The sequence below is a fragment of the Canis lupus genome, chromosome 2 (genome assembly GCF_011100685.1).
Source record: "Canis lupus familiaris isolate Mischka breed German Shepherd chromosome 2, alternate assembly UU_Cfam_GSD_1.0, whole genome shotgun sequence".
In the NCBI taxonomy this organism is placed as follows: Eukaryota; Metazoa; Chordata; class Mammalia; order Carnivora; family Canidae; genus Canis; species Canis lupus.
Genome location: NC_049223.1, coordinates 13,717,995 through 13,742,602, shown reverse-complemented (window position 1 = coordinate 13,742,602; position 24,608 = coordinate 13,717,995). Strand labels below are relative to the sequence as shown.

At 48.4% G+C, this 24,608-nt stretch overlaps 1 protein-coding gene across 16 annotated transcripts in view; it reads right to left on the bottom strand.

Annotated features, from left to right (window-relative positions):
• Positions 1–18,534: 18,534 nt before the first annotated feature.
• The window catches only part of ZNF438 (zinc finger protein 438), a 402,501-nt gene continuing 396,427 nt past the window's right edge, over positions 18,535–24,608 (bottom strand). For all 16 annotated transcript variants that reach the window (XM_038529901.1, XM_038529900.1, XM_038529903.1 and 13 more), the window contains 2 exons: positions 21,187–23,023; positions 18,535–19,847 (listed from right to left, as the gene is read on the bottom strand). In XM_038529901.1, the coding sequence (XP_038385829.1) occupies positions 19,223–19,847; positions 21,187–23,023 (2,462 nt within the window). In that variant the 3' untranslated portion in view covers positions 18,535–19,222. The remainder of the gene's footprint in view (positions 19,848–21,186; positions 23,024–24,608) is intronic.

Sequence of the window (24,608 nt, the reverse complement as noted above, 5' to 3'; positions counted from 1 at the left end):
TTCAGGAGTGAGAGATTTCAGCTCTAAATAAAGGTGCTAGGAATGATTTCCAAAATCCTAGTGGCCTTTGGAAAAGCTTAATAAATACTTCAGAGAAGAATTGGATCTTGCTGATAAACTTTGGCCAGGCCTGAGCTGGGCCTTGAAAGTGGTGCCACCTCAGACCCATCCCCTGCTTCCAGATCCCCCCGAATCCAGCCTTTTCTCTCAGTGGAGGCTGTCATTCCAACCATGTGTCACTGGGAGAATCAGAGACACCAAAACTGTGCTACTCGTAAGGAAAGATTCCTGTATTCAGCACCTGCTCTCACTGCCAACTAAACGCATGGAGAGGCCCATCCAGGGCCTTCCAACAGGAGTCTGGATTCTCTTTGACTGGGCATTATGAAATCTTGTTGAAAATTTGTTCTAAAAAAAAAAATTGTTCTAGATGGATGCTTAGGGGACTGCATTATTGGAATGGGCATCTGATATTTTTGTCCTTCCAGCAAGCCTTCCTTGACGGAGCTATCTCTCTATAGGGCATGTGCTCATGTTTGCTTTGGTGGTGGTGTGGAGGGGGTTTTTCTTCTTTCCTTCCTTCATTTTTTTTTTCTTTTTGAAAATTTAATTACCTACTCTAGAGAGTGCAGGGACAGGAGCGGGAGGCAGGAGGGTCAGAGGGAGAGACTCCCCACTGAGCTCAGAGCCCAATGCAGGGCACACTCTCAGGACCCTGAGATCATGACCCAAGCCCAAACCAAGAGTTGGATGCCCAACCGACTGAGTGGGTAGGACTCTCTATTCACACCACCCACCCCAGGCCCAGAGTGGCCTGTGATCAAGGTTTTGGCAGCACCGGGCCCTTGACCCAAACCCATGATCAGGACTCTTCAGGAATTCTGTTAGCAGCCTGGGGGAAAGCGGTTTTCTCTTTTTGTTGTTGTGAGATATAAGGCTTGGTAGGTGTGGGGCTGCTGGCATCCATCTTGTCTCCACGTCCAGAGTCGGTTTGGAGATGATACTCAACAAACCAAGAGTAGAACAAGCCATAGAACCTTGATAACATCATCTGGGCATCTGGAGGTAGTTGTCTAAACTTTTCAGCACCTTGCCCACCCCCACCTTATTTTTGGTTCAAGACAGTTTGAGCTGAGTTTCTGTCCCTGGCCACCAAGCCTAATACACTGATCATTAGGAAGCTCATCGAAAAGACTTTATTTACAGCCCTCGGCAGATAATGCCAATCCCTTAAAAGATGAAAATGAACAATTGGGAAGAGCTGAGATAAATGATTGTACATGACATTGGCCGGTGCAGGATTCCAGAGTAGGGTCAGTGCCAGGATGGTAAAGCTAGAAGGGGAGAATGGTGCGGCATTGAAGTAGGGATGAAAGTGTGGACAAGAGAAGGTTGCCCACAGCTCTGCCTGACTTTTCAATTTGTGCATCACCAGCAGTTCTGGGGTTGATGGCTTAGGTCCAGAGTGATTATAGGAGAGAATGTGCCTCTTCACAATGCCTGCCAGTGAGCCCTGCTTTCTCCTCTCCCACTCTGCCACTTGAACCTGAGACCTCCCATAAATCCAATCACTTGGCTGATGGACACTTTTGGAGTACCTGCTATGTGCCAAATTCAAAACCGTGCTCCAGAGATGCAAAAGATGCAAGGGCTCGTGGTCTTATAACAAAAAATAGACAATCAGCAGCTACAACAATCATAATAGCAAACATGACAAATGACCCGAGAAATACGATTTGATGTCTAAATAAATACACAAAACAACAGAGAACATTTACTTCAAAGTGTCATCATCAAAAATGCAAATTACTGTAGAATATTACTCAGAAAAGCCCAGGGAGTTTCTTCTCCAGAATCAGCAGGAAGAGAAAATTACAAAGCTCCATGATACAAAGGGGAAACCATTCCTATCAGCGCTATCCTCTTAAGAGGGGAAGAGAAAGCTTGCAGGCTGCTCTGCAAACAGCCTCTCTTCTCTGCCCTCTTTCCCTCCTGGCAGGGTGCACGCCCCCGAACCCGAAGAGTCTTCCCACTGGCAGGTGCACAGCTGAGCAGCCACCCGGGGCAGAGCTGAAGGCCAGGCCAGCAGTGCGTCTGCGGTGTCCTGTTTCCGCAGGGCACACGGCAGTGCTTGAGGGCACAGGGTGACAGAAGCCTCTCAGATTCCTCCTCCCTGATCCCCGCTCTGGGGCTCTGTCTGCTGAGACACCAAGACTCTAGAAACACCTGTAGACCAACAGGAATGTGTGGCTTCGGGAGAGAGGTGTTCTTGAGGATGCCTGGGCGCAACGGGCATGTTTGTACAATAGGCTCTTGGGTTCAAATCCAGTAACAACCACTTGACAGCAAGTTGCTTAGCCTCTCAGTGATCCAGTCCCCTCATCTGTAAAGTGGGCATAATAAAAATACCGACCTCAGAGGGATGTAGCGAGGTTTAAAGGAGCTAATGTATATGAAGAGCTTGGCCCGGTGCTCGGCCCGTGTTAGCTGCTAGATACGTTGCGATCCTTAACCCGGAGGCTCGAGCAGACCTCGCAGAGTTAAGACCACCTTGTAACATGAAGGGTACGATGCGGCCAGCCCTCACGAGCAAGAGCGACTAGGTGCCTGGCTGTGACGGCCACGCTGGCCACTGCCAAAGTGAGCGATTCCCTCAGTGTTTATTAAAAAGCCCTGAAATACCAGTACCAAATGGCTAAACAAACCCAGATTGTTGCTGGGGATTTTGATGGGGAAAGGATTAACTCACTTTCAAGTGTCCTGGCTCAATCCCAACATTATTTACTTAGCTGAGAACTGCCTTTCAACACCAGCCTGGTGAGAAAGACCAGGAAGTCTGAGCCCTGGGGGAGGTGTGACGAGAGGAGAGAGGATGACGCGGACGCGTTACAAAGACGTTGGCACCATTCTCTGCTGCGTTTCTTACTTGGCCAGACATCTAATTGAGGCACAGAGACACTGGAGGGTTTTACTTTTGTGTTTAGGAAAGGACTGCATAATCAGGCTTATAATCAGCAACCACACTCTCGGTTGGGGAGGGGTGGCTTTCACCTGCTTGGTTAATGGTGATTACGGTGGTCCCCCTGCTTTGTCCGTGGGGTATATGTTCCAAGACCCCCAGTGGATGCCTGAAACCACGGACAGTACAGAGCCCTCCGTATACACTATTTGCTCTCATACATACATAACCTGTGATAAAGTTTAATTTATAAATGAAGCACAGTGAGATTACCATCAACAATAACAAAATAGAACAATTATAAAAAGATACCAGTAATAAGTTACGTGAATGCGATCTCTCTTCCAGAATATTACTGTACTGTAGTCATCTTTCTCATGATGATGTAGGATAATAGTATGCCTAAGTGATGAGACGAAGTGACATTCATGACGTGAGCATCTTGACATGGCGTCAGGCCACTACTGACCTTCTGACCATCAGTGGGAAGGAGGATCACCTGCTCTGGACCCTTCGCTGACCATGGGCCACTAAAGCTCCAGGAAGTGGAAATGTGGACAAGGGGCAGCGCTGTGTTAGGATTTAAATACCTCTCCTCTAGCATCCCTGACAGTTTAAGCACAAGGTGTTCAGAGATGTTCCCACGCCACATCCCTGCATCCCTGCTCAATGTGCTTCTTTGCACATGTGAAGCCAAAACCTATGAAACTAGATGGCTCTATCTTGTAAACTTTTGATAATTTGCCTGCTCTGGGTGGACTTGCTTATGATGTGTGTCTGCAGTGAGCCAGGCCAAGGGGTTTTGTGGTGGGGCCCACTTTCACAGGCCTCATGTTGGTCATGAGGGCATATGTTGTGTGGCCCACAGGGAGCACTGAGAGGACATCCCTGAGGTCACCACAGCGAGAGGGGCACAGCTTCATCGTGCATTCTGTTTATTCGCCAAACTGCTAGGTGTAGGGGTTTATGTCAGGTGTTTTCGTAATTTCTCTTTGCTTTTAAGAAGAGATAGTAAAATGGGAAGCTTTGATTTTTAGGAATGATGTAGGAGCCACCATAAAACGCTGAGTAGCTGAGAATTATTACTAGTGCTCGTTGAGTGCTTAACTATAGGCTCGAATGGTATTAAGAGTTGAAGACTCAAGATGAACTAGTCCCAGTTACTTGATTTTAAGGAGCCCACAGTCTGTGGCACCAATAAATAACCCTAGCCAGAATGACGGGAAGAAAACCAACATCTCCTGAGTGCCTGCCAAGGGGCTGAGCTTCTCTGTCGCCATGACAGTGCTCTGATGGAGCAGAATCACTCACATCCTACAGCTGGGGGTGTGATGGCGTAGAAAGGTGAATCTATTCCTGGTTCCCACTGGGAATAAGTGGTAGAGTCAGAATTCAAACACAGATTCATCTGGGCTCTGGGGCCCATAATTTTCCAATGTACCATTCAGCCTTGCCAAAGGTACTGGGGTTCCAGAGCAAGGGGGGGAGGTGGGCTCTACCTAGAGAAGCTGAAGGCCTCAGAGAGAGGCTGACGTCATCCATCTCAGAGAGCCCTGGTGGTTGCCCTCAGAGAAGGCTGGGGTGTGAGGAGGGCTCTGCTTCCTGCCAGCGCTGGAGCATATGCCAATGGGCTGGCCTCGAATATCGAGGGAGGGACGTTGCTAGGTAGGTGAGGTGCAAAAGGAGATTCTGAATTGATCCTTCTCTTCAGCTCAGAAAGAAAGGAAGGCCATGAAGCCCTGAGGGCCCACACCTGGAGGAAGGGGATGGAGGCTGGGCGGCCCGACAGGGCAGGTGAGGATGTGTATTCCCAGTGGCTAATAACCTGCCATGGGTCACTGGCCAGGGGTGAGCACAGGTGGTTCTTAAAATGATCAACAAAGGGGTGAGGGCTTCTTTGCAGCATTGACAAACCACCCTTGAGGGATGATCTTACCATAATAAATTCCACACACATCGCTCTGCTTTATGTCACAGAACTGCCATCATCCTGGTCAGTAACAGCTCTAGCTTGGGTGCTAAAATGTGCCCGGCACTTTTAATGGGCTCCCGACTGTGTTTTTCAGATGTTGGCCACTGAAGAATGCTTAGCTAAGTGGTTGCCTGGGCCCCTCATTTCCGCTGAAGAGCTGTGAACACCCAAGAACAACCAGGGCACCCAGTTCGACCACGCAGTGATTGTCAATGGCATCCTCTAGTGGGCACACAGGGGCTGCTTCCTTGGTAGAGGCGTGCCCCCGGGGCAGGGAGTGGGAAGGGGTTGTAGAAACAGCCCCAAGAGGGTTCACTGTCCTGGGTTTTGGTCAGTCTCTCCCAAATGTCAACCAAACATCAGAAACAAGCAAAAATCCAGTGCATATAGGCACCACACAGGACTCATCTTAAGGATGCGATTAAGCAAACTCCGGAGCTTGTCTCTTGGGGCCTATTTAAATACTCCGGTGATAATTGTCTGTAACATCAACAGAACATCTGGCCTGATGTTCAATATTGACAGCCCCAAAGGAAGAGTGAAAGTCCATATTGGAAAAAGCATTTGACATCTGGGCTTATATTTTCATAAGGGAGCCCCCTCAACCCCCCACCCGCACCCCCACACCTAGTCCCCAAAGGGTCTTCTTTGGTAAATGTTTCTGAAATGACCCGGTGGTGTCTTTCCAGCAGCTCTTACCTTCAGTATTGATACCAGTACCATTCCTATCTGAAATGTCTTTTATAATTGTGTAATTACACACCTCATTTATCCAATTGTTAAGCCAAGAGACTGATTAAATATTAACAACTGCTTGGTTCTCGCGGTGTCATTAGTTGGAACACAACCCTGTAATCTCAGGTAACACCCGATGGTAATTATCCTGCACATTCACACTTAGCTGAGAACCCAGAGCAGTCAATCCAGATAAGGTTGCCAGGTAGAAAATGCATTGCCTTTAAATCCTGTTTTATCTCTGCAGTCTGGAGCGGGGTGCATTTCAGCCGGGCTCGGGTTTTGGAGCATAAACTGGCCCCTGGCTGGTAATGGCTGGGGGAGGGAGGCTGGGCAGGCATAACAAACAGCTCAATTCCCACCTAGCCAGCCCTCTCCAGTCATAAATCCGACTGGGCTTCAGAAGTTATAATGGGATTTTTACCCGAAGCACCAAGATGGAGAATCTGGCTTAGTGGAAGCATCCCTCATTCTAGAAAACAGTGCTGAGTCTAGCAGAGTTGAACCTTGGGGCTGAGCCCACTGCCAGGCTTGTGAAGGGCCCTGCCTGGGCTGGCTTCCTTCCAAACTGGCCTTTTCCGTCAGGCCATCCCGTCCCTTCCCAGACACCTGCAGCTCACCCACCCACTTTTCTTTCTCTTCCACGTTCTCTGATCCCTTCCATTCCTCACCCTCAGGACTCTGCTCACTATAATTCCCGCTGGGGCTCCCAAGCCCCGAAGCCTTGCCGGGCCATACCCGCAGGTGGCCAGTTTAGAGCTGAGCAGCAGGCACTAGCCTAACGAGAGCCTCAGGTCTGGGGTTGGTCTGGCTCTCCAGGCTGTGCAAACACCCTGGGGTGCTTTCCTGGTTGCAGAGTGGCAGCTGGACGGGGTGGGGGTGGGGGGCCTACATTCAGCAAGACCCAGTGCTCTCTGTGTGCAGCCCCGACGGTATTGGGATCTCCCCCAACTTCCCCTCCGGGATCCCCCATACCTGCCCTCCTGGTTGATGCATAATGGTCTGTCTTCCTCCTGCCCCAGGCTATTAGGTGGGCTTGCAGGCTTTGTTCAGACTCCAGGAGGATGGGGGGCGGGGCTACATGGCTGGTGCTGCTGCTCTAGAACATTCCTTTGCCACAGCTCAGATACAGGGGAAGATGGCACGGGGCCTGTGCAGCCCCTCAGGCTGGCCAGGGCAGGCTGTCTCCATTTAGCACAGGAGGCCACGACCTCCCTTCTGACCCCAGGGTGGTGCCGGGGCACATCTGGAAGGCGGCTGGTTACCTTGAGAAGAATCATGACGTCGCACATAACATCTTGGTAAATACAAATGATGTGCTGCCGTGTTCTGCATGGCCACAAATGAGACAGCACTAATGAGAAAGAATGAGCTAATATCGCTCATGTCACATTTAAAAAAAAAAAAAAGGGCAGCCAGGGTGGCTCAGCGGTTTAGCGCCGCCTTCGGCCCAGGGCCTGATCCTGGAGTCCCAGGATCGAGTCCCATGTCGGGCTCCCTGCATGGAGTCTGCTTCTCCCTCTGCCTGTCTCTCTCTCTCTCTCTCTGTGTGTCTTTCATGAATAAATAAATAAAAATCTTAAAAAAAAGAAAAAAACACTTTTTGCTGAACTTTGGGGAAATGTCTAGAAAAATTTGGGCACATGTTAAAGACTGATTAATACATGGGCAGATATTGATGTGAAGAGCAAGAGGAGGGAAGAGGAACAGACTGAGCAGAAGCCTCCGAGCAGGTAGGTGAGGAGCGTGAGATGCCAGGGGAGCGGCTGGCAGAGGCTCCTTCAGACTTCATTACAAGGCCTCGCCCTCTGTGGTGTCTCCATGCTGTCTGATTGCTTCATACATTAATTGGATTTTTTCAAGATTTTATTTATTTATTCATGAGAGACACAGAGAGGCAGAGACACACAGGCAGAGAGAGAAGCAGGCTCCACGCAGGGAGCCCGATGTGGGACTCAACCCCAGGATCCCGGGATCACACCCTAAGCCCAAGGGAGACATTCAACCACTGAGCCACCCAGGTGCCCTTATAAATTAATTGTGACAGAAAGACACTGGCCTCTACATGACATATCAAAGACCCATTTTAGGTCAGGGAGGAAAATGCAAAAACAAAATAAAACAGAAAAACCAATCTCTTCTGTCAAACAAACATTCGGAGTAGCAAATTTGGGGTTTGCGTTTATTGCTCACCAGGGCAGAGCTGTTTAAATCCTCCAAAGCAAACAGACTGGCAACAATCCTCCCGGGAAGAGGAGCCAGTTCCCTCTGACAACTCATTTGTTCCATCTTAATTATACCGGAGTTTTTGGTGGTGGTTGTTTGTTTATTTAATACCAAAGTTGGGGGGAAGAGTCAGATGGAACAAAATTGCACAGCGTTCGACTCTTTAGAGGAGAGACTCAGGACATTAAAGTTGTTTCTATAAATCATCTGGGGAATCATTAAAACTAACTTTAAAAATAAGGAGACTTGATCAATGACCCCTGTTTGCTAATTTCTTATTTGACAGCTTATCTGAGGATTTGTTCTTCCATTCAATCAGCCCCAAGGCCAATTCTTTAGGAAGCCCTCCCCCCTCTGACATTACTACTGAGGTTTCATTTTCTGCTCCACAACTTCTTAACTACCCACCCCCCTGAACACCTGGGTGGCTCAGGTCGTGATCCCGGGGTCCTGGAATCAAGTCCTGCATCAGGCTCCCCACAAGGAGCCTGCTTCTCCCTCTGTCAGTGTCTCTGCCTCTCTCTGTGTCTTTCGTGAATAAATATATAAAGTCCTTAAACAAAACAAAACAAAACAAAACAAAACAAAACAAAAAAATAAAACAAAAAACTATCCACCCTGCTGTGCATGTCAAAGTACCAAACTCTTTCACCAGGTGGCAGGGCTTTCTAGCAGGTCCAGGCAGCCCTGATGCTCAATCAATGTGCAGAACTGCCCACCATGGCCCCTGCCTTTGTGAATTTATCATTTCTCTTCCCTATTTTGCAACTGTTCCTAGGGAATGCTTTTTCACAGCTGGCAGTAGGCACGCAGCGCCCAGAGGCACAGAGAGAGCCCCAGAGACCTGACGAGTCTGCTTGAGCCATGCCTGAAAAATGTGGCTCATCTTACAGCTGTACTGGGAAAAATGCAAGACTTTAATTGGTTCTGACTTCAAAATTTAGATCATCATTTTCCCTGGAGGTGTGCATTGCAGGAAAACAATATCACCAAAGCCAGGTTCTTTCTACCCGGCTGAAGTTAATCAAGTTCCATGATCATTTGTAATGGGAAAACGAAAGAGAGTATTCGGACATTTAATTACGATATTTTGTAATTGTTGAGTGACCAGTGACATTACAAAACGCTCTCGGTGACCAGCTGCATGATGTATTTCTGTGAGAAAGCAGAAATGCTCAGCAAAAATGAAGTAATTGTAGGCACCTTTTCTCTTCTCTAATCTTTCCCAAAAGGGACCCATTAAATAGATAATTTGACTTGATTATTTTTAATTACATTGTAAACACTCAAAATAAAAAATCTAGGATAAAGGTGAACACAAGTCAGTTGGTAATAAAATTTAGGCTCCATTCTTCTTGGATGACAGATGAAATGAGTTTAATATATTCTTGCTCTGTGGAAAACACAGAGCATTTAAAACGGCAAACAACTGAATTCAATTAGCAGACCTTGTTCAAAACGGCCCGGAGAACCCGAGGGCCAGGAACTCAAATTATCCGCCCATTGTAGGACGGGGAAAGCTTCACAGTTCATGGCTGATATGAATTGGTGGAGAAACAATGTAAAATTGGTCCCTGTGTTTTCCCATCCAGCCATATCTGGCAAGCAGATCCACTAAGAGATTCAGCTGTTAATGCTTTCAAGCCCTCACCTTACATAAACCCTTAATTCATCAGAAAGATATAAAAGCGGAGAAAATACATTCAGTGTTGAAAGATGAACTACTAACTGCATTGCTTTCAAATGTGAGCGAATCCCCGCGGTAAAGTCCAATTCCAAATTTCCCTCCGCTAATAAATCACAATCAGGAGTTGCTGGAGGGTCTGCGGCTGGATCCCCACCTCGGGCCTCGTGGGTCGCTGGGAGAAACCGTCCCCGGCCAAGCTGGTGAGTTGGTGACATTTTCTACTTGGGAAAAGAGGACAGATCCGTTTGTTTTGGTGACGAGTAGGCCTCTGCCTCAGTGTTCGAGAGGCGGGATCTTCAGTTGCTGGGAAGGAAGGGCCGTGACTTTTCGGGTCCTGGGCATGCAGACGGTCCATGGCTTTCACTGGTCTGGGCAGGAGCCCTGGCGGTCACCTGTGCGGCCTACGTACCCATCGGTCCTTCTCCTAGTTGTTGATCAAGTTGAGTGGAAGAAACAGCACGAGGCCTTTGAGATTGAGGAGCGCCACTTACTTAGGAAACCAAGATCCTTGACGAGTCCCAACCTCCACAGCAAGAGGATTTGGATAAGGCATTGGAGCAGCGGCACGGTGCCTGCATCTGACGGACGAGAGCTGGACTGCGCTCCCAGAGCCGTGCCCCAGTGTGTGCCCAGGGCTGTGTGCCCCCCTCATCCTGCTCCTGGAGGCCCCACTCCCACCCCAGGGAAGGTGCAGGTCCAACGTTACCTTTTAAGTTTCCTCTCTGAGCCCCTTCTGTGCGCGTGATGAGTGCTGCCAGCTTGCACTTTGCACACATGCTATGAGTAGGTGCCCTGCGCCGTGTTCGCTACACCCAGGCCTGGTGCTTCGTGGGCCAGAGGGAGGCTTGACGGTGTCTGTGACGTTTGCTTTCCGCATTCCTTGCGTGTGTGCGGCAGAGGGTTAGAACTCAACCCCCTGGAAGGTGGGCCTCTGCTCGGTGCTCATTTGTGTGACTCCCAGGACAAGAAACAGAAGGGTGCTTCCAGGGGGAATGGAGCAGCCCCTGTTTGGCATCAGGGTTGTTGGCAGAGGGGCGCGTGGATCAGCGTGTGTTGAAGGGAGACTTGTGCAGGAGGCACTACAGGGAGGCAGGGCCTGCCTTGGGGGAGCCCGACGTGGGCCGGGGTGATGGCCCAGGGACTCAGTGCAGAAAGCTCACAAGCAGTGGGGAGGAAGGCCAAGAGTTCGTTGGCCACACGAGGGGAGGAAGGAGCTGGGCATGGCACCTAGTGGCCCCGGAGCTCCCTGCCAAACTCCCACCAGCCCAGGGTGGACAGGAGAGGGCAAACTGACCATCAGGGGTAATTGTAAGACACTGAGGGCTACCTCCCCCCTTGGGGACTAGTGAAAACTGTGTGAGGTGGAGGGCTCAGCATCGAGAGGGTGGCATGGGAGCACAGCTAGGGCTCCCTTATTAGTCACCACGTGCAAGGGGTCAGGTGAGCACATGGGCAGACCCAGGGTGGGGCCAGCCCCTGTCACCAGGGCAGAATGCAGGGTGGGCTGGCCGGGAATGGAAAAGCCGACCAGCTCCAAAGGGGGGGCAGACCTCAGAGCCAGAGGTGAGGTGGTTCATCCATCTTCCCTGGATGGCAAGTATGTGTCCAGGCCTGGAAAGCATGGTTACCCTGTCAGTGTTGGTTCCAAAGGGGAGAAATAAGGCACCCAAGGGAGAGGGGAAGGGGGAAGGTGCTGCAGAGTCAACAGATGCCACTATGGTGGTGGATCTTTTCTGTGTCTTATTTTAATGGTCTTTTTTTTTTTTTTTTTAAGATTTTACTTATTTGTTCATGAGAGACACACACACAGAGAGGCAGAGACACAGGCAGAGGGAGAAGCAGGAGCCCGATGTGGGACTCGATCCCAGGACCCCGGGACCACGACCAGAGCCGAAGGCAGATGCTCAACTGCTGAGCCACCCAGGCATCCTGATTATTATTTTAATGGTCTTCTAAGAGAATTGCCCACTGAAGACGTTTTCTCAAAGGTGTTGGTGATGAATCTGACAGAAGATGTGGGGATGACTTACGGCTTAGTGCTGGCCGCATGGGCACCAGGGCCGATCCCGCTTGAGGGAAATTGGCAAGTACAGCTAACAATCGGATGCCACTCTGATCAGTGTGAAAGGTTCAATTCAAACCTCCCAGCCTGTTCGCATTACCTGAGACTCCTGTGGTCCCTGCAAATAGCACCTCCCAGCCACAACTCATCAAGAGAGAGCAGTTAGCCTGTTTTCCTGAAATACAGTCAAACACTCTTGACTCCAGGAGAATTCGCTCTTTCTTCTTCCTCTTCCATCTGCTCTGCCACCAACTGAAATCCAGTGGCTTCTTCCCTAAGTTCAAAGACCATTCATGCCAGAGTGTGCTGGAGGTCTTACTGAACCTGTTTTAAGTTCCTTGCCGTACCAGAAGGTCTTTTACTATTTCTGAATGGGTTGTCTGTGCCCTTGCAGACCCGAATGCTCCCTTATCCCTGGAAGAGAGCAAACCTTTGGTCAGGACAGCAGGATTTCCTTCCTACCTACTGTCTCAACTTTTTAGCACCTTGCTCAGTATTGGGGCCAAGAGCTTTCTTTTCTGGGACTGTCAACAATGAGACCTATTAGTGTCCGTTATAGCAATGGATTCTGTGATGTGGAAATTTTCCCAATTCTAAATGGACTGAAATCCCCAATTAATCCTACAGGACCCAGAAGAGCAGGAGTCTTTTGTGAAACCTGTGTAAGCTTCCCCTCTTCCACAATAAAGGCCCTTAGAGTTATACCAATTATTGCTCTAATTATTATTTTCCACGGAAGATGGCGAACATGTTTGAAGTCATGTTTCAGCGCCCTGGGGAAGACCAAAGCAAAATGAAAACATCCAATCATTGGCTCATACCTTCCAATTTTCTTCTTTCCTAGGGCCTTTTTATTATCAACGAGAGGGCCAAATTCTCCTGTCCTGTCTTGTCCATCTGCAAGTACAGCCCCGCAGTAGCACCTCCTAGGTAAGCCCATCCGACTGGAAGTCCAGAAGCTCTTGCCTGAACCAGACGGGCTCCAGCATGGCCTGTGCGGGTGTAGCTCTCCACGTAAGCCCAGGCATTCAGTAGCTGTGTGTTGATTTGGTATATCCCTGGAGGACCTGTGAGTAGTTCAAAAAAGTAAACACTTTTTTGGAAACTCAGGATGAATTTAAGCCACTATAAAAAAGGGAATCAGATCTATTTTCTTGACGCCAACACAGTGAAACACGAAAAAGAGTGACCTCTGAGGAATACATACAGAAAGAATTAGCTAGGTATTGCCTCTGAATGGTTTGGACCAAGGGACAGCTAGCTGGGTATCTGACATGGGGTGGGGGCACAGCATTTGTCTGCATCAATTTAGAGACTTGGCTGAATTTCAGAAACTCTCCTTGCAGAGACAATGGGAGGATAAAGATCACCGTGAAGGCTCAGAGGCCCTTTCTTTGGCCACACCACGTTCTGCCCTCGTGACCTGGCAAATGGCAGAAGGTTCTCCAGGGAGGAGGAGAGGGAGGGGTTTTATCCTTGTATTCAGAAAACCGGCCAGGTGGGCCTCTCAGCACAGGGCAGCAGAGGGGGAGCGAGTGGAGGGTAGAGGAAGGCTGTCGGGGGTCAATGCTGACAGATTGCCTCTGCTTCGGCCCACTAGATCTCTGCCATTAATGTGACTTCAGGGGAAAAATTAGAGACAATTGCAACATTGCCCCAACCCAAAGAGTCACTCTAGTCAAGTGCAACTTTTAAAAAAAAATTTATTCATTCATGAGAGACACAGAGAGAGGGGCAGAGACACAGGCAGAGGGAGAAGCAGGCTCCCTGCAGGGATCCTGATGCGGGACTCGATCCCAGGACCCCAGGATCACGCCCTGAGCCAAAGGCAGATGCTCAACCACTGAGCCACCCAGGTGCCCCTCAAGTGAAACTTTGAAAAAGGGTGTCAAACCCCAGCAGCTTACTGGGGTGAGCCCCAGCAAGGCAGCAATGTCTCTTCTTGCCCATGTCTGGAGGTGCACTCATGATCCACCGGGGCATTGCTGGAGAGGCACCAAAGGTCTTCCTTGTGGGCACAGGGTGTCCGCCATCCCCAGTGTTAGTCATCCATTTGGCCTGAGGCCACCCTTCAAAGGTCTAGCAGGTGCGCATTTGTGCAGAGAGAGCAGAGTCCCTCATTAGCCTCTGGCAGTAAGGCCCCAAGGAATGGGAAACAGCCCAGAAAGGCCATGATGGGACAGGGAGGGGTCACAGAGTCTCAAGTCTACCACAGTGTATTTCAGTGTATTGCATTTTCTCCTTAGTGGGTCATGGAATCAATTTAATGTGAAGTAGCCTTAGGCTTTAAAAAATAAGTTGGAAGAGAACCTATCAAAGCGCAATGTGCATTCTTGCCTACACTCTATTATTTTCAGGAAGTTGGACTTTCATGTGGATTGTAAGTTTTCCACTGATTATAAACGGTGTTGCATGAATATCCTCACACATCTATCTGTGCGCCTCTGTGCTGGTATCTACAGGACATACTCCCAGAAGTGGAGTTCCTGGGTCAAGAAGTCTGGACGTTTTAGATTCTAATGTGTGTCAGATTTCATTTGCTCCACTGTGACTGTACCAAAATATTACTGGCATTTTGCTGTGTGGACACCAGATCCAGATCCCTGCTACCTTCACAGTGCCCTGTTGGGGCTTTTCATCATCAAAAATATCCTCATGCCCCATCCTGACACGGGAGGACTGGCCTCTCACTCCCCCCACCCCACCCTTTACTTCAAGAAAGAGTAAATACCATTCAAAAGACTTTGTCATCTTGGATATTTTAACTTTCCTTGGGTGTAACCATTGTTCAAACGGCTTGGCTCCCTGAATGTCTTGTGAAAATCTGAACTGTGCTTTAATTTGGATTACACTTGGAAAAGGCAGTGTTTTAGTTTCCTAAGAACATATTCTTAAGTATTACTTCCAGATATAGCCAGAGCTTTGGGATGGTTATGCAGCTCATATGTTTGAGCCACCTGGACCTCTTCCACGGCCAAATTTTTGTACTGCGATCGACACTGCAACTCGGGCCATAGTCACATCAGGTTCATTGCTGTTTCTGCAAAAGCCTATGGAAGATCTGGTGGTCTTTTTACAACTCTGAGTAGGAGATTAAATTCATGTTTAATAATAGAAGGTGAAACCTTTTATTTTTTTGAGTCGTGCTTAGTGGCTGTTTGGCTTATCAGAAATGAGCCAACATGTTAATTGCTTGCAATTTTGTTTTTGGAACATCCCGGAAGAGGCAACAGAGCCATCCTATTATAGGTGACTTCTTTGCTGCAAAATTGGGGAGCAATATTAAAGATGGGAGCAAGTTTCATACAAACAAAATCCTGATTAGCTTCACATCAAAATTAGAACGGATAATATTTATTTCTCTTTAGTTGCCACATTTGGTTTCCTTCCATAGATAGCAATTTTTTTCCTAGGGTCAGGCAACACACTGAAACATTTTTGCACTTCAGAGCATGGAAAATGTGATGTACCACTAAGCTAACGTCTGCATACTGAACACAACTTTAAAATATGCTTGCAAAACTGTGGCTGTAGTTTTATTATGAGGATAACCATGACCAAATAAGAACTACCATAAACATTTCACCTCAAAAGGAACATTCCCAAAGAGGTGGATATGGGTGAAATATATACTGGATTGCACCATGAGCCTAGATAAGCTGCTGATTGTCTAATGTCAAGGAAGTCAGTATAAAGTCGAAGCTAAAAGCCCGTTTTGTTAAAGCCCGGTTCATCTTTACCGGGACACCGTTACAGGAGCTCAGTGAAAGGAGGAGACTCCATAAAATATGTACCTAACAAAGCATGTCAGCGGCTTGAATGGAGCGAGCCAGTCCAGATCTGAGGATTCTAATAAATAAATGAAGTTGAGCATTTATTGCCAACAGTCCTGTCACTAGGGCCACAGAAAACTGGAGCCGTGCATCTGGGAGGTGGGAGTGTGGAGCCAGAGAAGGTAATGGAACGCACCCAGGTTTGATTATTTATGGCGTGCTGATGAAGAGACAACTTTCCATATGAGGAACAGCTTAACGGAGGAACAGCCGAGCTAGACCAGGAAGAGGTCCAGAGAAAGGGAGCGAAACAAAAGAGGACATGAATAAAAATGACAGCTAATAAAACAATACAAATCTAAAATGCTGTAACTTTCAGAAATAATTTAGGGCCAAAAGAAAAGGAAAAAAGTCTCATTTTGCTGGCTTTGGGACAATTTTCCAAGAAGCAAAAGACATTGAAGCAAAATGAGTGTGCTAAAGACCGAATTTGCCTCTATGTCTTCCTAGCTGGGATATGGGTTGCTCCTATGGCAAGTGGCAGTTCTGTTTGTTTTGAGCTAATGTCTCCAATTTTTCAACAAATATTTATTGTATGTTTCCATGTCAGGTGTTGGGCCACCCTGGGGCTACAGGCCAAATGGACACAATCCCTGCCTTTAAGAGGGTTATGGTCCAGTGGGAAGTAGACAAGTCCACTGTCAAGTTCAAGACTGGGGTGGGTGCCGCGTGCTACCAGCTAGAGCAGGACCAGGGAGTGGCAACCGCGGGGAGAAATATGGGGCCTGAAGTGAACATGATTTCATGAATTCTGCTTTCTGTAATGATTAAATAAACACTCAGCAAGCCTCCATACAATTCGGATTACTGAAAAATTAAAATACACATTTTCTGTAAAACAATTCTCAGTAGAGTTTTCATTTTTGAATTCTGGACCCGAGGCCTACCTGAGCTGTTTTAAGTGGTCTTTCTATGGTGTAACATACCTCTTCTCCAAGGCTGGCCGGCAGTGTAGAAAATATCAGCTCCCCCTTCCAATGATGCCTGCATGTGCCAGACATTTCCTTTGTGTCTCATGGGCCCTTCGTAGTGGTGCTTTGAGACAGAAGCACCACGTTTTCCAGGTGAGGGGATGGAACCTTTGACAGGCCACCCTCTCATGGTCACATGAAGGGAGCAGCACATTTCAATTTTTTTTTTTTTTAATTCATGAGAAATACACAGGGGCAGAGACACAGGCAGAGGGAGAAGGAGGCTCCTCTCTGTGGGGAGCCTGATGCAAGACTTGATCCCAGAACCCTAGGATTACGCTCTGAGCCAAAGGCAGATGCTCAACCACTGAGCCCCCAGGTGCCCCGAGCAACACATTTCTAACCTCCCTGCCTTTGGGTCAAGGATGTAGTGAGGACTGCGTTAGTTACAGGTCTGTGCCCAAGGAAGGCTTATCAATGAAGACCCATGGCTCATCAATCTGTTCCCAGAGTACTTTAACTGGGTGACTCTCCTTTCTTCCCACCCCTGCCCCTTAGTAGGGGTCCCTCTCCATGCCATTCTTGAAGAAGTGCTATACTTTTTTTTTTTTTTTTTTAAGATTTTATTTATTTATGAGAGACACAGGGAGAGCGAGAGAGAGGCAGAGACAGGCAGAGGGAGAAGCAGGCTCCATGGAGGGAGCCCGACGTGGGACTCGATCCTGGGACTCCAGGATCAGGCCCTGGGCCAAAGGCAGCACTAAACCTCTGAGCCACCCGGGCTGCCCAACGTGCTATACTCTTAAGGGCCAGAAGCACCTTAAGTGGCAGTGGGGCCATTCCCACTGTGATACAGGGGAGAGAGAACTAGAACATTCTATTCCAAATGAACCCCCAATCCTAAGCACCCAGTGAGGCCCCTGTGCGCTGCCCATCTCCTCTCCTAACAAGAGTTTTCTTAAAGATGAATGCCCATTTTTCCCCTCCAAACCTAGGGTTTAAGGCCCTGATGAGAAGGGGAGCCAGCCAGGGAGCTCCAGCATGAGCCAGCCAGGTGCCCCATTCCTAAGTCTCCTTTTCAGAGGCCGTCTATACCCTCAGTGTTGTGCCCTTGTGGTTATACACTGGCCGTAGGCGGGTGGTGTCTCCAGAACCTTGGGGACCCGGACTTTCCATGCTGGGTGAGTGCATCCTGACCCCACACCTCTGCTTCAGACACACTCCACGCCCATTCCTATGCCTTAGCCAACTGGCTCGTGTTTCAGAAATGCTGCTTAGTATTGGAGCACTGAGGAGTCTCCGAATTACAGTTTGAATCCGAGTTTCATGGCTTGAATTCAAGTAGGATTCTTAGTGGATGTCCTTCTTCTTGTCTTCAGACCAATCTTCCCCAAACACACAGAGTGCTATACTGAATGGTAAAGTGGTTTCATTACGAACCTCATTCTAAAAATATCAGTGAAGGTCTGCCATGATCCCTTTCAAACTCGGTAGAGCGCGATTGCTCCGTAAACCATGGCAAAATCTTTCTGAGATTTCCACTCTTAGGCTCCTATTCTCAAATTTACAAAAATGATTTACAAAAGGTCAAGGATTGAGTTTTCCGTTCCTGGACTGTTCGAGCCAAATCATGCTTACAAACGCTTGCTTTTACAATAAGACATTAAAAACAGATGACTTAAGACAGACCCACGAGCTCATCTATTCAAATTCAGTTCCTCTTGCTTGGGTAACTTCCTGCAGCACCGGGAAAACAGGCCACTGTTGCCTGGGCCTGGCTCTGCGCAGACGAGGTGGCCACATGCACAGCATTTTCGCCCAAAGGCTGAAATTTCAGCTGGATGACAGCTCAAGCTCCCCTGTTCTAAGAAAATACACTTGCAGCCAGGACGGCCCAGAGCTCCAAATGGCAACTTTGCTGATTCGAGGTCACTTCCCAGGAATTTAAGAGGCAAATCATTCACTCTTGACTTTCAAAGCGAACCCTGGGCTGAAAAAGCCCAGTGGCATCGAAAGCCCAGCTAGCGACAGCCCCGCGAAGTTCCTTGGGAGGGAGGGCGGATTCAGACACCTCGCCATCTGGACTGCACTATCTAGTGCACTTTCCAGGTTGTAAATTTCCTGGCCCGAAAGACTATTTGAAAAGAACTTTTAACCAAAAAAAGTGTTTTTTTATTAGCTGGAGTACTAAATACGTTTTGATTACTTTGATACGGAACGCTACAGCTGTAAGACTTAACCAACATCTGATCTCCAAGGTGGTGTACATTTAAGAAAATAGCAAAATTAAAAAAAAAATTTAAGTCCTGGAAACATGGATTTTCAATTATGGGAGCCTCGAAGTTTATTAAATATCCTGCTCTATAGCCTCTCCTAATACACCAGCAAATCTGATAAATATCAACACTGTACTATGGTTGAGACTGAACTGGTTTTGCCACCTGGAAATAGATCACATTTGTCGGTCTACTTAAACAGAAACCAGCTGAACAAAATGATATACGCACACACTCAAACCCGCTGAAAACTGTACTTGGAGAACAGCCTATAATCTTTTACATTTCAATCTCCAAGTTTTGATCTTTTTATTTATTCTCACATAAAGTCTAAGACATTAACAGTACACAGAATTCTGAAATAAAACTGCACATGGTTAGAAAAATATACATTGAAGGAGAAAGAAAATAAGAAAATATAGCTATGTACAAAATCCCTTGTGCTCATTAATGCTGATCCTAACTTGCTTGGGTTTTATAATTAAGCACCACCCTAAGAGAACAAAGCCTTGAGAGAAAGAGCAAGCAACACTCTCTTGAACCCCCTCCTGCCCCAGTATTTCAGGATTCAGATTTGCCAGAAAGTGCGATCCCCCCCTGGTTGGGGAGTGAATTTAAGATGGTCCACAGCTTGGGCGGGTCCTCACAGCAGTGCCGCTGCTCCCAGTGTAGGAGGAGGTCTTCCTTCCTGGCCAGCGTCTGTGCACAAAGGACACAGTTCAGGCCTGAATGGGCCCCCAGGAAGGGGGGGGCGTGGGGGCTGGGACACGCAGGGCCCCGGGGGGCCGCCCCCCACTCCTGCTCCCTCCCTGCCAGGGCTCCCTCCATCTTCCTGAGCGTCTCCACACTGTTCTGAGGAGGCAGGCAGGGCTGCCCTTTCAATTTGGGAAATGCGGGGAGCTCATCTTCGGGGGGACTGAGCTTCTTCAGCAGTTTTCTTCTCTCAGGATGCTGTTTCCAGAAAGGAGCCACATGTTTCGCCAGTTCCTCTGGAGCTGCCGGGCTTCCTGGAAGGATCTCCTCTGGTAGCCGGCCTTGAATTTCCTCTCCGTGAACGTAAAGTAAATGGAACTTGATTTCAGCGAAGGACTGGGCAGTGATCTGACAGCGGCCACATCTGATCTGTAATTTGACATCATCTGCCTGGCTCAGGAGGAGCTCTTCTTCCGGGCTTGACTTGTTTTCCCTGCAAAGGGGGAAAATAGCCAACATCAGATTTCACAGAAAATATCCCTGAAGCTTTTCCTTTGGGACGTTGGCCTTCAGGGATCCAGAACACTCCCTCTAAGGAGAAGTTCAGGGGATGGGGAAGCAGAGGCCGGGGGACGCCCATGTCACTCCTGCTCCGGCCCCAGCCCCGCAGTCCTCAAGCTCCCGGTGTCCACTGAGTAAAGGAGGCTTTCCCTTTTGGTCTCTACCCCGGGTAGGAGCAAGGGAAGCAGGGCAGCACAGGGCCACCGTCACTGCTGCCTGTCCTCACTAACCCTGAGCACGGAGAGAGAGCAGTTTGGACATTCACTTAAAAATCAAAATGTATTACAGAAGGCTGTTAAGAAGGGGGGCTTCTTTAGTGGGGCCGCCAGATGTGTTAATGAAATTAGGCACAGACTTCTCTGTGTGTGTGTGTGTCCCTCATGAATAAATATAATCTAAAAAAAATAATAATAATAAAAAAAAAGAAATCAGGCACAGACTATCTGCAAGTGGATGGGAATGCCCAAAAGAAAAGCAGGGAAACTACAGAAAAGCCAGGAAGAAACAGGATAGGAGGCCCTGATTTTAGTGAATGTGACAGAGAAAGACACAACTGGATAGAAAGAGTTTAGAACAATCAGGACAATTAAGAATGACGAGGGGCAGAGCTTTTAAAGTTAGAACGTGCTGCTGAGAACAGATTTCAGTAGAAAGCAGGCAAACTGAAGGGGCCTCCCTGGTGTACCCAGTGCCTGAAGCCCTGCCAGCCAGGCTGTCCAGCTACACAGCCTGTTTGTCTGTGAAGCCCGAGAGAGTAGTACTTCCACAGGACAACAGTGACACGGGAAACCAGCACGACAGGAAAGACAGGGCAACTGTAGAGGCTGGGTCTGGCACCCGGGGGCCGGCCGTGCAGGGCGCACAGAGTCCCCACCATGGGTCAGACTGCATTCTGGGGCGAAGGATGATGTTTAGATATAAATTCTGTGGCCACAGGTTTGGGGAAACTTACTTGTACAAAGCCCTGGGAACTGTATGCAGCAATTTACTGCTTCATAATTAATTCAGCTGCAAAAATTGTCCTTCACTCTGCTGTCCCCAGCATCTGGGCATTGGTGCCCTGGCTGACAGGACAGAAAGCAATGAAAACCCACCACTGCTCAGAAACCAGAGAGAAACCTCTTCACAGAACGAGGAGGAAGACATAGCTACCTTACAAATCTCAATCCAGGGATGTTTTTACAAACTCATCTTTCCAAATACGAAATCATGCCCTGTTCTCCAAATCCAGACCGACCTCAGTGCCAGGCCTCCGTCCCATCAGCACTCACCTCTCCACGGGGCCCTCTGGCCCTCGCACACCCAGGCCTCTGCTCTTTGGCACGTCCCCTGGCTGCCTTTCCCCGGGGGACGGCTCAGTGCTGATGACAACCCGGTGCACTTCTTTTAGGTGACCAAAATAGACTCTGACGTGACCGAACACCTTGGCACAGAATTCACAGCACACGAGTTTCTTCAGACGGTTCTCACCGTGATGCAGCTTCATGTGTGTGCTCAGGCTGCCTGAACGTACATAGGCCTTGCGACAGATCCGACAACTATAGGGCCGTCTGTTCGTGTGTGTGTTCATGTGGTCTCGGAGGTGCTGTTTGAACTGGAAGTGGTGGTTACAGACGTGACATCTGTGCCAGGGCTTCTTGATGCCGGAGAAGCCGTTCCTCAATGCAGAGCTGGGCTTAGGAGGGGCGCTGCCATCCTGCCTCCAGCCCAGGTATTTAGGAGTGAATGGATGATTTAACACAATGTCCTGTCCCAGGCTGCCAGGTGTCTGGGCCTGTGCCACACCCGTGGGAGAGGCCAGGGGAGCCAGGGCGGGCACGACGATCACAGGCTTGGGCATAATGCTACGGTATTTCTTCAGAGCCCCAGGTTTTTGGTCCCTGGGTTCTTGGGGATCGGGTTTCACCCTTTCTTTGCTGTCTTTACACCTATTAATGATACATTTCCTCCTCTTCCCCTGAAATGCCAACATTTCATCTGGTACCTTTCGTTTCCTTACTCGTCTCTTTGCTGCCCCATTGTTCAGTTTTGCTTTGTGGCTGAGGTCCAGTCTGGTGGCGGGACAGAAAGCGCTTCCACAGGGACTCTGCCTTGCTGGCTGCGGGGCAGGCGTCTTGCTAGCCATTCTGGTGGTGGCGTGGAAGCCTCCTGTGACGGCCAGTGTCTTGGCACAGGGTGCCCCAAGCCCAGGGACAGAGCTGTCTGCGGTGTTAACATCTGACTGTGCTTTGCACAGCTCCACTGTTTTCATTCTGGCGTAGGGCAGGATGGGCACTTTACCTCTGGGGACTGGAGAGATCAGCTGCACTGTGTTGCCAAAAACAGCTGGTGATAAAATGGTCATGGCTTTTGCGAGATCACCTTTCTCTTTAAGTTTTCCACCGGCAATGGCACAAGGTTTACTGCACGTTTTCTTGTTCAGCACGTCCGCTCTCCCTAGAGTCTTGGCGGGGGCCTGCTTGGCAGAGGGCTCTGCTTGTGTGGATGGCGTCGGGGTGGCAAGAGGGTGCAGGTCTCCACGGTCACTGGTTGCTGGAGGCGGAGGGTCTCCAGAGCCACCTCGGTGGGTTGGTACCGCTGAGCCAACGCTGGCGGGGGTTGGGTATAGTGACTGCGACAGTGCTTGCTCTGAGGTACTGGCTTTGTGCGGAGGTTCAGGCCGGTCAGGGGGGGAGGGGGGCGTTTGGTTTTGGGCAGGAGGTATGTCACCGCCACTCGCAGAGGAGCTCTGAACAGGTTTCTTTCTCGATCCTTTGTTATTTCTTGGTGGTTGGTATCGAGGAATAGGCAGTTTGAGGTTTTCGGGCAGTGGCAGTCTGGGCTTCTGGATTGGCTGAGCTGAAGCAACATGTGGCAGGGCGACGAGAGAAAAGGTCCCTTCCTGTCCAGCAACCTGCATCAGGGCATAATTCTGGGCAGGCACCCCCAGTGGCTTGGCGTTGATGGAAGGGCCCGGATTCACTGGGTCAGAGAGCGACGGTGAATGGCATGGTAGCACCCTGGAGGTTAGGACTTTGGGCACAATTTTGGGCGCAATGGTCCTAAACTGACTCTTATTCTGCAAGCCTTTCCCACTCTGAATCGTTCCAGAAGAGATGTGGGATTCACCTGTAGGGAGGATACAATATGACAAGTCACCTCATGCAGCTGTCGGGCTGTTGAGAGGTTACCCACCCCGGCCCTTCTGGGTGAACTCCCAAGTTCCTCAAGACCCTGCCCTACAGTCAACTCCTGCCCACCTTCCCAAGGACTGATCATTCTCCGCTATGGTTCCAAAGCCCCCAGGATAACATATACTGCTTTCTGTAATAATTTATTTGTTTGTGTGTCTCTACTACTCAACACAGAGCTAGCTTCTCGATAGCTGGACTCCCTCTCCCATCTGTACTCCATGAGCTCACCCTCTCCAAGTACCTATGTTCCGATTCCTGATCTCCCTTCCCGGTCCCCTAGCTGCAAGGACTCTCCTCTGGTATTTCTGCTGCGTATTTCATTTATTTTATGGACACGTCTCATTTTCCCTATTAAGCTTGGAGAGGGGAAAGCCTATATTTAATTTACATCCATACTTCCCACTGTATTTTCAGTGTGAAACAAATGTTTCTTGTATCAAGCTCATTTCTCTCTCCCTTTCAAGACACACCATTCGACCCACTGGCAGTGGGTTGTTTTGCACGGCGGAGGAATTCCAGACTGAATGCTAGCTTTGTTGCTGTTACTCATGTGACTTGTGAATTTCTTCTCACACCTTTCAAACTGTTTATGTGTGCTTTTGCAATTAAGTCGCCAGCATTAAAAAGGCTGATGTGACACCTTAAAAAATGTTGAAGAAAAACAAAATGATACAAAATGATAAGATACAGAGACAACATAACGAAAACATGAATCCCATAAGAATCACCTGCTAGGACACTAATTAGGACAATTTTAACTGATAACAATAACACTTCCCACTCTTGGGATTTACTAGGTTAGCTGAAGACCAATTACAACTACTCTAAGAGAATAATTAAGGCAACATTTCGATGCACTGCTTCTAAGAACTGAATTATCTTTTCCTTTAGGAAAAAATTGTAGAGAAGTAGTAAGACGCATAAACCAAATGTTAGAGAACACCCAGCAGGGTCTGCAAAGCGCTCAAATTAGATCTATTATCACGTCTGTAGTAATATACATGAGTTTTCACAAAAAGTGGGACAGATGAGTATTTTTTAAATAGGCTCACTCAGTTCAGGCCTAGCCTCTGAATGAGTGTTGGTACCCAACTTTTGATAAAATTTTGTTTTCTGAGCTTTTGAGATTTTGGAGTTGTGGATGAAGACCTGAAGGGATGTTCAGGGGGTACCAAGGACACAAGGGTGAACAACAGACACAATTTCTGCCTCCGGAAGCTGGCAATCTGTTTCAGTCTACTGAAACAGAATTAAAACATTTTTAAAAATCAGCCTTGATTTTAATGTCTACAATTACCAAAACTAACAATTTTAGTGGGAAGTTATTTCTTTTGGCAAAAATGACACTCCTCACATAAATAAGCCGCATAGTAGGAATAATGGTGAAATGCATACTGACCAACTTGTTCTATTTTTAAAATTTTTTTAAAAGATTTTATTTATTTATTCATGAGACACACACAGAGAGAGGCAGAGACATAGGCAGAGGGAGAAGCAGGGTCCCTGCGAGGGACTCAGTC